Below are 13750 nucleotides of genomic sequence, written 5' to 3'. Positions count from 1 at the left end.
AATCAGGAGGTGTGTGTAGGGTGAGGGAAGTACGGCCAGAATTTCAGTAAAAGGGGCTGCAACCTGACACACTTTTACAGCAGCTCAGGTGTCAAAAAGGCAGTTTTGACCACAAGAATGTGGTCTGAGAGGGGGCAGGCCTGATGGTGGAGGAGTGGGCATGCAAGGTGTGAAATTGAACATGTAAGTGTTGTCTAACCAGGAGTGGTACAATCAAGTGTCCTCCACCTAAACATAAGTGAAGGTGGTGGAGTGGTCCCAGTGGTGGTCACGTCAGATGTCCACGAGGGAGGTTGACAATCCCTGAGGATGTCTGTGACAGCCTGGCATTCTCTATTCCGAGGCAGTCCCATACATCCAAGGAGGTGTTAAAATTCCCTCCTAGGTCCAGGCACTCACCGGGATCCAAGGTGCCAAGCAGATGCCTGCTGATAGAATTGCACCCACTCTGAGCCCAGTATTGGAGCATAGATGTTGACAAGATTGAGGATCAGCCCCTCCATGTGGACCCAGAAGTGCAGCAGGTGACCTGCAGAACCTTGACAACTCCCAATACCTCAAGCTGTAAGTCTGGGTAGAATGGGGGGCTGTGGCTACCTGGGTGTTTGCTGTGTGGACTGAAAGGCAGATGCCACCAGAGCTGGTGAAAGGGACGGCAGATGAAGGGGGAGCCACGGCCACTGGTAGGGCTGCTGCCATGGAAGGAGCCTTCCAGGCTGGACCCTTGCCCTTTTCCTTGCCAGGGCCTGTCTTGCTGACTGAGAGGGCCCTATTGGTGGTGGTGATAGTTCTAGCTATGGACTCCCTGCTTGTGCTTTTTGCCACTGCCCTGGTGGGGTTGCTGATGACGCCAGGAATGGTGTTGGCAGTAGATGCAGAGGCAGAGAGGATATCACAAGGGGGACCATGCAAGACAGGGCAATGAACTACGAGGTGTGTGTTGAGGGGGGTTGGGGGGAGCTGGTGGCAAGCAGAGGAAGAAGGAGGCCCACCAGCCCAATGCGAATTGAGGAGGGAGGGATTGCGCTAAAGGCAATGATATCATTGCAGCCCCAAGGTGGGTAGAGGCAGGCAATCAGGTGGCAATCAGGACTGGTAGGGGAATGGCGGGGTGGAGGAAGGGCTCTGTTCCACTCCCCTTCTTCCATCACCAGTGGTAATAACCAGGCAGCTGCAACACCATCAGCAGGCTCTTCCTCCTCCAGCAGCTGCAGGAACAGGAAGTAGCTCCTGTATAGTGAAGGAGGCAGGACATTGCTGATGGAGAAAGGATGATCTCAGAATTAAATCGGCTGAATCCTGCCCTGGATGATTGGATTCTACCGCTGTCTCTTCCACAGACTTTCTGTGATGCTGGGCAAGTCACTGAAACCAAACCAAAAATGGTGTGCTCCTCATTGTTTGGTATGATTCGCAAAAGAGTTGAGCATTTACCTCTGCAGTGGAAACCCATGGGAGCTGTGCTTTGAACATATAAAGTGTTCTCTAATGCTAAGTACTCTGAAAAATCAGGTCATAGATGTCTCAAATTGGTCACCCAAAAGTAGGTGGATACTTTTGTCCTCAATTTCTCTGCTCCTCAGTTCCCCATCTGTAGAAAGGGGATTTTCCACCTTCCTCACCTCATAAGGCTGTTGTGAAAATTAAGTCATTAATATTTGTGAAGTATTCAGATGATATCGTAATGGGTGCCATACAAAAGCCTATGAGGAAATTAATAATTCTGCCTTGAGTAGGATTTGAATAGTGCAGTAAATAGACTCTGGGGCCACACTTTGAACAACAAGGAGAAAACAAAATATGGAATAGCTGATCATTAAGTGAGCACCATCCATTCTGTGCACTGAATGAAGCAGGCATCCTGTGGAAAAATCAGCATATGAACATGTAATTAAAGACTAACAATGCATATTCACACAGGGGTCGATTTAAGGTTAAATTTGGCATTTCCTAACTTTTGAGTGCTTGACTTTCCAACCCTAATAGTGTTCTTTTAATGCAGTTTTTGTGTGGGATTGTAGAATTTATGTTGTTCTGCAGTGTAGTGGAAAATCTGGAAAAGCTCATTGTCACGCAGGGGGATTGGTAGAGTGTAGTGACAAGCACTAAAGGACCCTACAAGATATACACAGTGCACATTCCAAATGTTGCCACTTACATAAGGTCATTGTGTAAACATTATGCAAATCAGTACTGCCTTATAATAATGTATTCTTGGTCATGTTTGGCAAAAATGAACCATACCAGGTGTATGTAATTTCAATCTAATAAAGTTAGCTGAATTTCAAGGCACAGGACCAGCTAGAGTAGACCTTTATAGGGGTTCTGAGACATGCACGTTGTTTTTTTTTTAAAGGCTTGATGCTGTTTCACTGATGTCAGTAGCAAAACTGCCATCAAATTAAAGATCTGTCTCTGTCTTTTTATATAATTTAATGCTGATCATGCAAACACACATTATGAGTAGTCTCATGGATCTCAAAGGGATTTTTCACATGGTAAAGTTGCATGTACTTTGTGTTTACAGGATGAAGCCTGAGGGTGAAATCCTGGCCCCACTGAAATCAGTGGGAGTTTTGCCATTGACTTCAATGAGTCTAGGATTTCAGTTAATTTTTAGTTTTCTGCCTGCTTTCAGCAATACTTCAGATTCTAAAAACATAGACACTTTTAAAGTTGTGTAGTATTCTCTGCAGTTTTGGTTTTGGTAAACTAATCTGAAGATAAATTAAAGCCCTAGGATTCTAACAGAGTCATTTAGATAGACAGAAATTGAACAGAGATGCATATCTGTGGCAACAATTTTAGTAACATGCCCAGTAGTTCAATAATGAATTTCATTCAGTAGCTCTAGAAGATAGGTATTTCAAGTCCTAAATCTTAGTAAACAAACTTTAAATTCTTTCCTTAAATAGAAAATAGTGATACATAACATTTACCTAGACTTTTACAGAAATATAAATGTAAAGGGGAAGGGAAAAAGAAGACAGACAACTTGATATTTTACTGTAAATTCACACAGAGAAAAATGTAAGTTGAAAGCCAGAATAACGAATAAAACCCGCAACCTTTTGCATCATACAAAAAATGAAAATATTTTAACAGCAATTATGTTTTAACAATGCCTGTATTATTCATTTTTCACATTTGAAACTAAATTAACTTTCTAGAAAATAGATTTCTAATTTTGATTATGGTAGCAAAATATACAGTAATGCATGGAAATCAGTTGGCTATATCATTTATAAAATAAAGGTAATATTTTGTAATTTTTTTTACATTTACAAAAAGTGAAATGAAATAGGAGGTTTTGGTACTATCATCATTAATGGGTACAACATTAAAAGTATGGAAAATCAATGGTTGATCAAAATGAAAACAGTAACCCATAAAAACTTTGTCACCCATCATTTATGCACAATATAAAAAAATTAGCATAACCATCCTATGGATTACTTTGTTGCTATATCCATTATTTTATCCACTGTTTATTTGCACTGAGATCCAAAATTGCTTTTATTGCTAGAATATGTATTTGTATATACTAAAGTACAGGTTAACTTGAATCTTTCTTATCATAAACATATACCAACAGTAAATTAAAAAAGAAACATTTATTTACAAAATAATGATGTATACATATTACACAAATTCTATTATATCAAAGTCTATGTATATATTTTTACAATATTTGTAGCAACCAATTATTTGCATTGGTTTACCAAAGTGCAAACTGTAATGTTGCAAAGGCAGGTTATAATTTGGGATTATGATATTCATATTTTAATTCTTTTTCCTCCACTGCCTTTTGTTGTACTGCAGGATATCACTAGATCAAGAAAATTATTCACCTTTAAATTTAAAAAATACCTATTTCATATGAATATGGAATATTACTGTACCTGAGGAGAGGGAGAATTCATTATTGTACTGTGTTCTTTCAGCTTGATAACTGCTTTTATTTTTATTCAGCCTGCTGTGATAGCACCATTGATATTGATTACTAACAGACTAATCATAAAAGGAATGGAAACATTATGCATACACTATGCCATCCCAAATTTCTGAATTTATCTGTTTTTGTGAAATTTCATCTTTCAGTTTTGTGTTTCTGCACTAAAAAATTCAAGTGTTTAAGGACAATTCAGATGATGGTATTGTGACAATGCTAAATGTACCAGTATATGTTTTTTAAATACAGTACTAAATGAAGCTGTGATGAAACTTGTTCTCTGGAGGACAAGGAGTTTGCTTTTGTCTACTTGTATATGTTGAAACCGGTATATGAATTTGGTATCTGAATAACTGAAAACTGATTCCCTTATAGTATAAGAAATTCATTGAGAAATCCGGAGATTTTGATTGTAGCTTATCTTTTTCACTGGTTTAAAAACCAGCCATTGCATATATTGTCTTTTAGTTCCCATTCTGTAGCTTGTGTTGTACTGAATATGTACCGTACAGTACCCTTTTTTTACAGCTTATTGAATGTAGGCTATAGCCTATTGTACATAAATTCACAGTTTGCAAAACTACAGAGGGGACAGAACTTTTTTTGGTAGATTCCATGTTTTATGAAGTAATGGATCTAGCAAAGCGCTCATGAACACCCACAACGATCTACTACCATGGCTGGTATCTTTCCATATATTATTTGTTCTTTTCCATTGAAATACAGCATATTTATTGGGGACATCTTGGTAGGTGTGCAGCAGGGGCCTGCTGAACCTCTAGGGTTTGCTTGGTGGACAAGATGAGTGTGCGGATATTTCTGTAAAAATACAAATTCACATTCTCCAGAGCAGTAATTGGCTTTGTATCTCTTGGGTGCAATAATCCAGTCCCATCCAAAAGCTTCAAAATCCACAGTCAGTGGGTAGCGACAGCATCGGGATTCTGTTGAGTGTTCATCACAGTCAAGGCCAAAATCCCTACGGGATCTTTTTGGTGTGTCTGTAACCCTGACCTCTAAAAATGGATTCTGTGTGGGAAAGGAAAAAAATTGGAAATATTATTGATACATGAAGTATTTAACATTTATGGGGACAGATTGAGACATGAAAAATATGCAATGTCTCAGACATGCAGATTGTTTTAAACTAATATTTTCAAATAATATTTGCAAAAGTTTCTTGAATGCTCTGATCCTGTGACAGTGGTGTGTTGTTTTCTTTTAAGGTAATTATGTCCTCTTCTAGGTGTCCCTGGCTACTCTTCATCCACTTTCAAGGTTTATCCCCTCTTTTTCATACTAAAAAAACAGGATTTCCCCACTATTCAGTAGCTACCATTCCTGAGCATCTTTTTCTGAAATCAACATTTATCATCCCAAATAGCTAATAGGAGGGGCTTTGATCAGTGTTGTGGACTTTGGGCCAAAAGCTCCCTCCATCTACATGACATAGAAGAAAGCAAAAGAGAATGCGCATTCACACAAAAAAGCAGCTCCAAAAATTGCAGAAGGGAAAACATGTAGGCTAACATTCTGGTCCCTCCCTTCCTGAAGAGTTTGCAGATTTCCCTGCACATAAAGTGTGCAGCTGAGACTCAGCAGGCATTGAGAAGGGCCTCCTATTTAGCCAGAGGAGGGAAGAAGTTGAAGCAGTTGATGCTACCCTGCCTAACTGGTGAAAATGCTACTGGAAATGGTGGGGGGGAAATGAATGCTGCTTCTAGTAATCCTACTCCTGGATTTCTACTCCATACCTTTCACCTCTCTCAGAGCGGCTGAAACTATGCACTGGTTTTGCAAGAGAAGCTAATATTGTGGCTCCTGAGAGAGTCATACAGCCAAGGAAGCTCAGACTGGCACAGAGGGCCAGCACATGTGTGGATGACCCATGATCCACACTTTTGGGTAAGGAATTCCATGCAGACCTTGAGGCTCCATGGTTATCAAGGCCACCTTTCTTATCCCAGGCATGCAGACCAAACCCATCAAAGAAGATGATTGCAACATAATCATGAGTGGGAAAAAAACAGAGCTTTTTTTCCCACCTCTTTGACTTTCTGCAGAAGCGGATGATTTTATGCATGTTGATACAGTCAGTACCTGATATTTGTATGCATTATTGTGTTTGAAGCACTAGAGGATACAACTGGCCTATTCCAACTGAATAGGAATATGAAAATATTTTTTTCTGTTGGAGTTTTAATCAAACTTTCACAATATATTTTTTCTTTAAGCTAATATGACTGTATTACATTGCTAAGAAAATATATAAAAATCAAAAGCACATTATGCATTATAGTGAAAGAGGGAAATAATGTTCTTACAGGATTTTGTTTAAAAGTATAAAATTACTGATAAGTAGGACTCTACCAAATTCACGGTTCATTTTGGTAAATTTCACGGTCATGCCATTTAAAAAATCTTGAATTTCATGCTTATGGATATTTAAATCTTGAATTTCACTGCTGTCACAAATCATGATTATGTATTTAAAAATATAAACATATAAAGCTCTTCTCAAACTGGGGATCACAACCCAAAGGGGGTCACAAGGCTATCGTGGGGGGTTGCAGTAGTACCACCCTCACTTCTGCGCTGCCTTCACAGCTGGGTGGCTGGAAAGCAGTGGCTGTTGGCTGAGAGCCCAGCTAGGAAAGCAGTGCCACCACCGCAACAGCACAGAAATGAGGGTGGCATGGTGTGGTATTGCTGCCCTTACTTCTCTGCTGCTGCTGGTGCTGGCGCATTAGGGTGGTAGTACCATACCAGGCCACCCTCACTTCTGTGGCACTTGTGACAGTGCTGTCTTCAGAGCTGTGCTCCTTGCAGATAGACACTGCTCTCTGGCCAACCAGCTCTGAAGGAAGTGCAGAAGTAAGACTGGCAATACCACGACCTCCCTACAATAGCCAGATTTCTCAGGGGAGACAGATTTCACGGTCTACAACACATTTTTCACACCTGTGAATTTGATAGTGTTCTAGTGATAAGTATTGCTTTATTGATGTAGATAATAGGTTCAGAAATATGCTTGCGCAGATTGTAGGCAATTATTGCTTTTCAAAGATTGTTAACAATGAAGGAAATTCTTTACCATTTTTGTTAAGTACAACACTTCCAAATTTATTCATTTAGATTTCCAACAAAAAGAAAAAAGGTGCCTATTTTGGGTTCTTGACTGCTTTGACATAATTTTGAAAATAATATGGCATAAAAAGTAATACATTTTCAGAACTGTAATTTTAGAAGAGTGAGTTGTATAATCAAATACCGTATTGTCAACTATTCTTGTACTTTGTTGTAAACATAAAGCAAATTATGCCACTGATGTTTAAGGAGAATCTCTTGACTTATTCAAACGTTTAAAAATTGATGACATGATATGTTCCATCATAACACAAAGATGTCCTTAATTCAAGACCCATTGTGAGGTGGTCTTTTGTCTCCTTTCTATGCATGCATAATTCCCATTATAGTTAACAGTGAATACATGTATTCAGAGAGAGAAGAAGCTCCCTCTTATTTTGAATGCAAGAACTTGGTCAGTAGTGCAAGATTTGAGGCAGCTTATTCTCAAGTGCAGGAACCCAGGAGCCCTCATTTTTTACTATATTATTAAAAATAACTTTTCATTAAGCAGCATTTTAATATCTTTTCTTTACTCCTGGATTTGATAACAAATACTTTGCCCTTTTCTAGCACTTTCCATCCAATATAAAAATCCTTTACAAACAAAGTAATGAAGTCTCCCAGCATCTCTTTGAGTTAGGTAATGTAGTATTACCTCCATTTTACAGATGGTAAAACTGATGCACAGGGAGATCAGAGAGCAAGTTTGTTGCAGAACTGGGCATGCAGAACCCTTCTGTTAACCTCTACTCCTATATTTTAACCCCTAGGCAATGCTTCCACTTTCTTTCCTCGAAATATAACATAAAACATGCTTTCCAATTCCAACTTTTGTAAACAGGTCTATAAAATAAGAAAAGTCTTTTTTCCAGTAGAACTTACCAGTCCATCTTCACCTGGTCTTGGGAAAGTTACAGCAAGATCTCGTCCATTCTCATCAAAAGCTTTGATTTCAATCCCTAAGTTGGATTCGGGTTGTTTGAGCCAATTTTGTAACACAGTCTTTACATCAATACTCTGCCAAATACCAGTGCCTGGGTTCATGTCAAGTTTCAAAGATCGAATTCCAGTATATCTTGTACCGTCTTTCATGGGTCTGATGAGTCTCAGGATCTGCACGAATACTGTTGTAGGTTTCTGGACTTGCCTCAAGTAAATCCACAACTGGGCCTTTACTACTTTGTTATATTGTATTTTAGAGCTAAACTTAAAGAAGCAACATTTTGGATTCCCCTCCATTTGCACATGAAAATCAGCTATAAATGAATGGAAAGAATAGATTACTGACCTAGGAGCAGAAAGGAACATGCATAAACAAATCAGAAAAAATATTTAGCTTGCATAGTATATCTTGGTAAGATATGTTATCAGTGGAATATTGGCTGCAAATGTAGCATGTAACTTAATTCATTATAGAATAAACTCTCAGCTAAGGATTTTGTAGGTTTTGTACTGTATGGTATTATTTAACTGCAATTAACAGAATCATTGTGCCTCAAATTTTTAAGCCATCTAGAAGTAATATGGTAAAACCTCAGAGTTAAGAATACCAGAGTTACGAACTGTCAATCACACACCTCATTTGGAGTGGAAGTATACAATCAGGCAGCAGAAACAAACAACAAACAAACAAAAACCAACAACAAAAAACCAACAACAAAAAAGCAAATACACTGTAGTACTGTGTAGGGTGACCAGATAGCAAGAATAAAAAGTTGGGATGAGGGTGAGGGGTAATAGGTGCCTATGTAGGAAAAAGCCCCCAAAATAGGGACTGTCCCTATAAAATCAGGACATCTGGTCACCCGAGTACTGTGTTTAATGTAAAGTACTAAAAAAAAAAGGGAAATTTAAAAGAAAAAGATTTGACAAAGTAAGGAAACTGTTTCCGTGCTTGTTTAATTTAAATTAAGATGGTTAAAAGCAGCACAGTAAAGTTTCAAAGCTGTATTAAGTCAATGTTCAGTTGTAGACTTTTGAAAGAACAACCATAAAGTTTTGTCAGAGTTACCAACTTCCATTCCCAAGATGTTCATAACTTTGAGGTTCTACTGCATATTATCACAAGGAACTGATGGCCATTTTCTGAACAACCATGTTTTAAGCTAGATTTACCATTTTCCAACTAAATCTAGTAGGAGCTTTATGCTATGTAAGCTGTTCACTTTGATTTCTTTAGCTAAGGGGTGAGCACATGCTGAAATTAAAAAATGATGGGGAATATTGAGATAGAAAAAGGCTGCAGGGGAACATTTCATTAGAATTCTCTGGGAATCTGAATACTTATACTAACTGAGCAGCTGTACCAGTCAGTCTGGGACAGGAACACTTCCACCAGCCAAAAATTACCTGCGGACTGAACACGGTGTACAGACAACTCTGCTTAAGAATGACTAACTACTAACACCTTTCTAGCATTCAACTCCTGCAGTATCTTTACAAAAACACATTGAACAGGAAACCTGTACTTTTTAACTAGGCACTTTTGTGATGTTATAGATGTTTCTAATTTATCAAACATTATCATTTGTGCCAGAATATTATATAAAAAGAGGCAGCTATGTTCAAGCTACAGTAACACCTACATTCCCCTCCTTTGTTTTATGATCAAACTATCTGTTGTTAAACTAGTTTTAATCTATGGATCTTTATTTCTTTTGGTTTGAATTATATTACAGTATAATGTTTTCATTGTAGTAATCTAACTACTCTTGGTATACACTACAGGTGCAAAATCTGTTAGACCAGATGAAACTGTCCATGTTAAGGGGTAGGAGGGCAAAGTAATAATCTCGCATGGTGCAGAGTGCCAATATTCATAACCTCATCTCTTCAGATATCAGCTTTTCTAATACACTAAAAATGGTGATTTGTTTTTTTAAGGCTGTCTATGAAGAATGGAATGAATTGTGAAGTGACAAACAGAGCATAGATCACCATTTCTTCAATCAATCAAGAAGAATTAGGTAATGGTAGGCTATTGTAAATAGTAGGCTCGATTATAAATGTTGGTTAGTTGGCCTTTACCTACATCATCATGATCAAGCTACTGTAATACGTTCAGTATTCCTATAAAGTATCCTACACTGTTAATTTAACCTATATATTTTATAGTCAATTAACTTCTATAAATGTGTACATTTTATAATTAGCAACAGCAGCTGATATTCTGTTAGGTGTGTGTACTATATATCTCTGTTGCTGATAATATATCTATGCCTTATATGCCCTGTCTTCTTTTCAACTTTTGTCATCATATTCATAAGTGTTATTTTGAAAAACAGCTGCCATAGCCAAATACTTTAGCTGATTAAGAACATAAGATACTATAGTATTAGCTGTGCAAAAGATACTTGATAGGAGTCATGGCAGATGTTTAGCACTCAGAAGATAACTAAGAATCTGCTCATTCAGTAAATGCCTTCATTCTTCCCTGACACAACTACTGGAGTTGATAGATATACATGGGCATTTCAGTATCTAAAATCTATCATTCTGCTTACTTTAAATATATAGTTTACATTCACTCTTTACTGTTAGCTGGGCGGTGCAGTGCTAGCTTCTGAGATCAGCAGAGGAAATAAGTATTTAAACCTTTATTTGCATTTGTTACAGTGTATTATAGTTAAGTGGTTATAATGTTCTAAATGACATTTTTGGTCAGTTTCTAGTACAATGTTTAAAAAGTGGTGGCCCATAAAATCATTGCTCAGAGTTATAAATTACCTCATTATTTGCACTGATTTCTTTGTACTTCCCTATATTTACTGTAGGAAATACCTTGAATACTGCAAATGCCAAGGTCAGCAAACTGCAAATCTTATTTAGTATATTAGGCAATTGGCAAGATTCTAAGGACTATTACTGTATATGTTATAAGGAGCAGGAAAATAATACAATAAAATAAAAGATCAGAGTAAGGTCACTGGATGATGATTCAAATTATTTAAAAATATGTTCTTCTCCCTCCCTCTTACATATTTCTGCCAGCAGCCTGTTGAAAGAGGCTGAGACAAGATTTGTTGCTCTTAAGCACTAGGACAACTGTTTATCAGTAGAATAGTGTGATATTAAAGTAACAGGACTACTTACACTCTGTAGGCATTGTAATAATAGTCTCAGTTGTAGCATGATAATCATCATCTTCCAAAGAACCATCACTGCTGTCATCTCTCTGGATGTCATACTGATCAATCAGTTCTTGCAAAGGAGGAGCTTTGGGTAAAAGCTGTTTTATAGTATCCCTGCTAATATTAGGAGCTTGTTCCAGACGAAGTTTGCTGAGGATTTGAATTTTTATGGCTTCTATTCTGGAAGATTTCGTATTTTGCCTCCATGTACATGCAATGCATAGTTCATCTTTTTCTCCATTCTCTTTTGGCTGACTACTGTCATTAAGAGCTACTGGATCAAGTATAATCAGCATGAACAGGTAAATATAAACACAGATTTGTAGCTTTTGCATGATCTCACATTCAGTGCAGCCTTTTCCCTTCCTTGCTTCCTTATTTTTTTCTTTCAGTACTAGATAGATTCCTAAAGGCAAGTATAATCCGAGAAACAACTTGCCACAATGGTGAATCATATATTTTCCAAGAGGGCTTTTATACTCCAACTTTGGTTAGACTTGTGTCGTCAAAACCGATGATTGGCTGTTGTACCAACAATGAATCTAGCTGTCAGAGGTTAAAGCCCTGTCTGTCACAAGTCACTAGACAGCATTTTGTTACAGCCAAGGGTGAACTGATTTATCTGACCACTCTGTAGAGGATATCTCCTCACATACTGAAGAGGATATATTTCCAGTGATTATGGGCAGCAGTACTGAAACATAGCATTGCCATTCTTAAATAAGTAGCAACTTTCTTTTATTATGAATCAATCCATATGTCTCTGAAACTGTTAAAAACTCCAGTCAATATTTTTTCATTTGAAAAAAATCATATTCTTAAAAATACAAAGTTTATTACTACCAAATGTGAAAAATATTACTTCCTAAATATATTAGGTAAATTTTTCAGCAGATTTATACTGATGAATAACTGAAATATATTGAACATTGTTTATATATTTCTGTGTAGCTTTGCAAAACATTAGTTGGGTAAAAAGCAAATTAAAAATTCAGAAGTAATATTTGTAAGAAATATTTCAACCATGTATTATTACAAGGAATATACATGGCTGCCTGTTCAGTTATCCTAGCAGTACATACCAAAATGAACATACTTTGTTTACTGTATTGTAAGTACTGTGACTTGTATTATATAAAATGTTTAATAATTTGCCTTTCTTAACACTAACTTTTCATTAAGCAGGATCCTGTGCAAGGAGTAAAATACTGAGATACTTTTGAAACATGTATTTTATATTAAGTATCATGGTTAGATATTGCTCTAGGCATGGCATTAACTGGTTAATATTATATGCTTTTTTGGATTGCCATTGCCGGCTCCTGAAAGAACTACAGTATTTTAGTGTTTCTGAAGCCTACTATGGATACATCATGGATGAATACTTATTCCATTTCTTATATCTCTATTAGAGTTTAACTAACATTATCCTTTCTGTTCCAAAAGATCTCTTAATTATGATATCCCAGATGGTATCTTTCTGTGTTTCTACACTGTACTTGCAAATACTTACAAAGCTATAGGCTCTCTACATACTGTGCCTAGATCTTACAAAAAAAGAGTCTTCAGTATGCTTAGACACCATAGATTTTGCTTCTGTTTTTAAAGAAAAACTTAAAGCATAAGTGAGATGTATATCTGCATAAGAGTCACTATAAATAAATGTACTTCTAAATAAATACCTTATGTACATATACCATACTGCTCATAAAAGCTTACTGCCATATAACTAACTGGTGTACACTAGCAAAAAGTAAGGCGTTCACAGTTAATTTGGACAGTCTGTTCTTAACTCACACCATTGCAGCACAACAAACCATATGATTTAGCAAGATATATACAATATGTGGGTTATCAAAGTGAGTTTAAGAATGGATTGTCAGCATCGCCTTTGAGATTCCTTGATTCTTCTACTTCATATTCAACCTGAAGCATTATACAAACAGATTTTTTGCATATGTTTATTTAAGGAAAATATTAATACACAGATTGTATGCAGTGTTGTTGTGGCCATGTTGGTCCCAGGATATTGGAGAGACAAGGTAGGTGAGGTAATATCTTTTATTGGACCACCTTCTGTTGATGAGAGAGACAAGCTTTTGAATTTACACAGAGCTCTTCTTCAGGTCTGGGCTTCTCTCTTTCACCAACAAAAAGAAGATGGTCCAGTAAAAGATATTACCTTACCCATCTTGCCTCTCACATATGCAGATTGATATGATAGAACATGAGATCCAAAGTGTTCTTTAACAGTCTGTTTATCCACTTTATATCTTCTTCGGAATATGCAGATTCATTACTGACAGTTGACAGTGAAAGTTGAAGTATAAATGAAAAGTAAATCAGGCTTACTGAATTCAAATCTGTAGATTTGAGATCAGATTCTGTAGTTCCTATTTAGTCGAAACCCCACATGTAAGTCAGTTGACCACATTCTGACTTGACTATACTCCTCAGGCATGATTGTGATCTCATTTATGTCAGTTTAATTCCATTGGCAACACTAGAGTTACTCATGATTTAGACTAGTACAAGTGAG

General features: G+C 37.1%; 1 protein-coding gene across 1 annotated transcript; it reads right to left on the bottom strand.

Annotated features, from left to right (window-relative positions):
- Nucleotides 1-3595: 3595 nt before the first annotated feature.
- Nucleotides 3596-11640, bottom strand: MSTN (myostatin). The gene is made up of 3 exons (XM_050916384.1): nucleotides 11174-11640; nucleotides 7964-8337; nucleotides 3596-4981 (listed from the first exon to the last, which is right to left on the bottom strand). The coding sequence occupies exons 1-3, from the start codon at nucleotides 11544-11546 to the stop codon at nucleotides 4601-4603; spliced, it is 1128 nt and encodes a 375-aa protein (XP_050772341.1). The 5' UTR covers nucleotides 11547-11640; the 3' UTR covers nucleotides 3596-4600.
- Nucleotides 11641-13750: the final 2110 nt, after the last annotated feature.

The sequence above is a fragment of the Gopherus flavomarginatus genome, chromosome 10 (assembly GCF_025201925.1).
Source record: "Gopherus flavomarginatus isolate rGopFla2 chromosome 10, rGopFla2.mat.asm, whole genome shotgun sequence".
NCBI classification, from domain to species: domain Eukaryota; kingdom Metazoa; phylum Chordata; order Testudines; family Testudinidae; genus Gopherus; species Gopherus flavomarginatus.
This window is presented reverse-complemented; position numbering and strand designations above follow the sequence as displayed.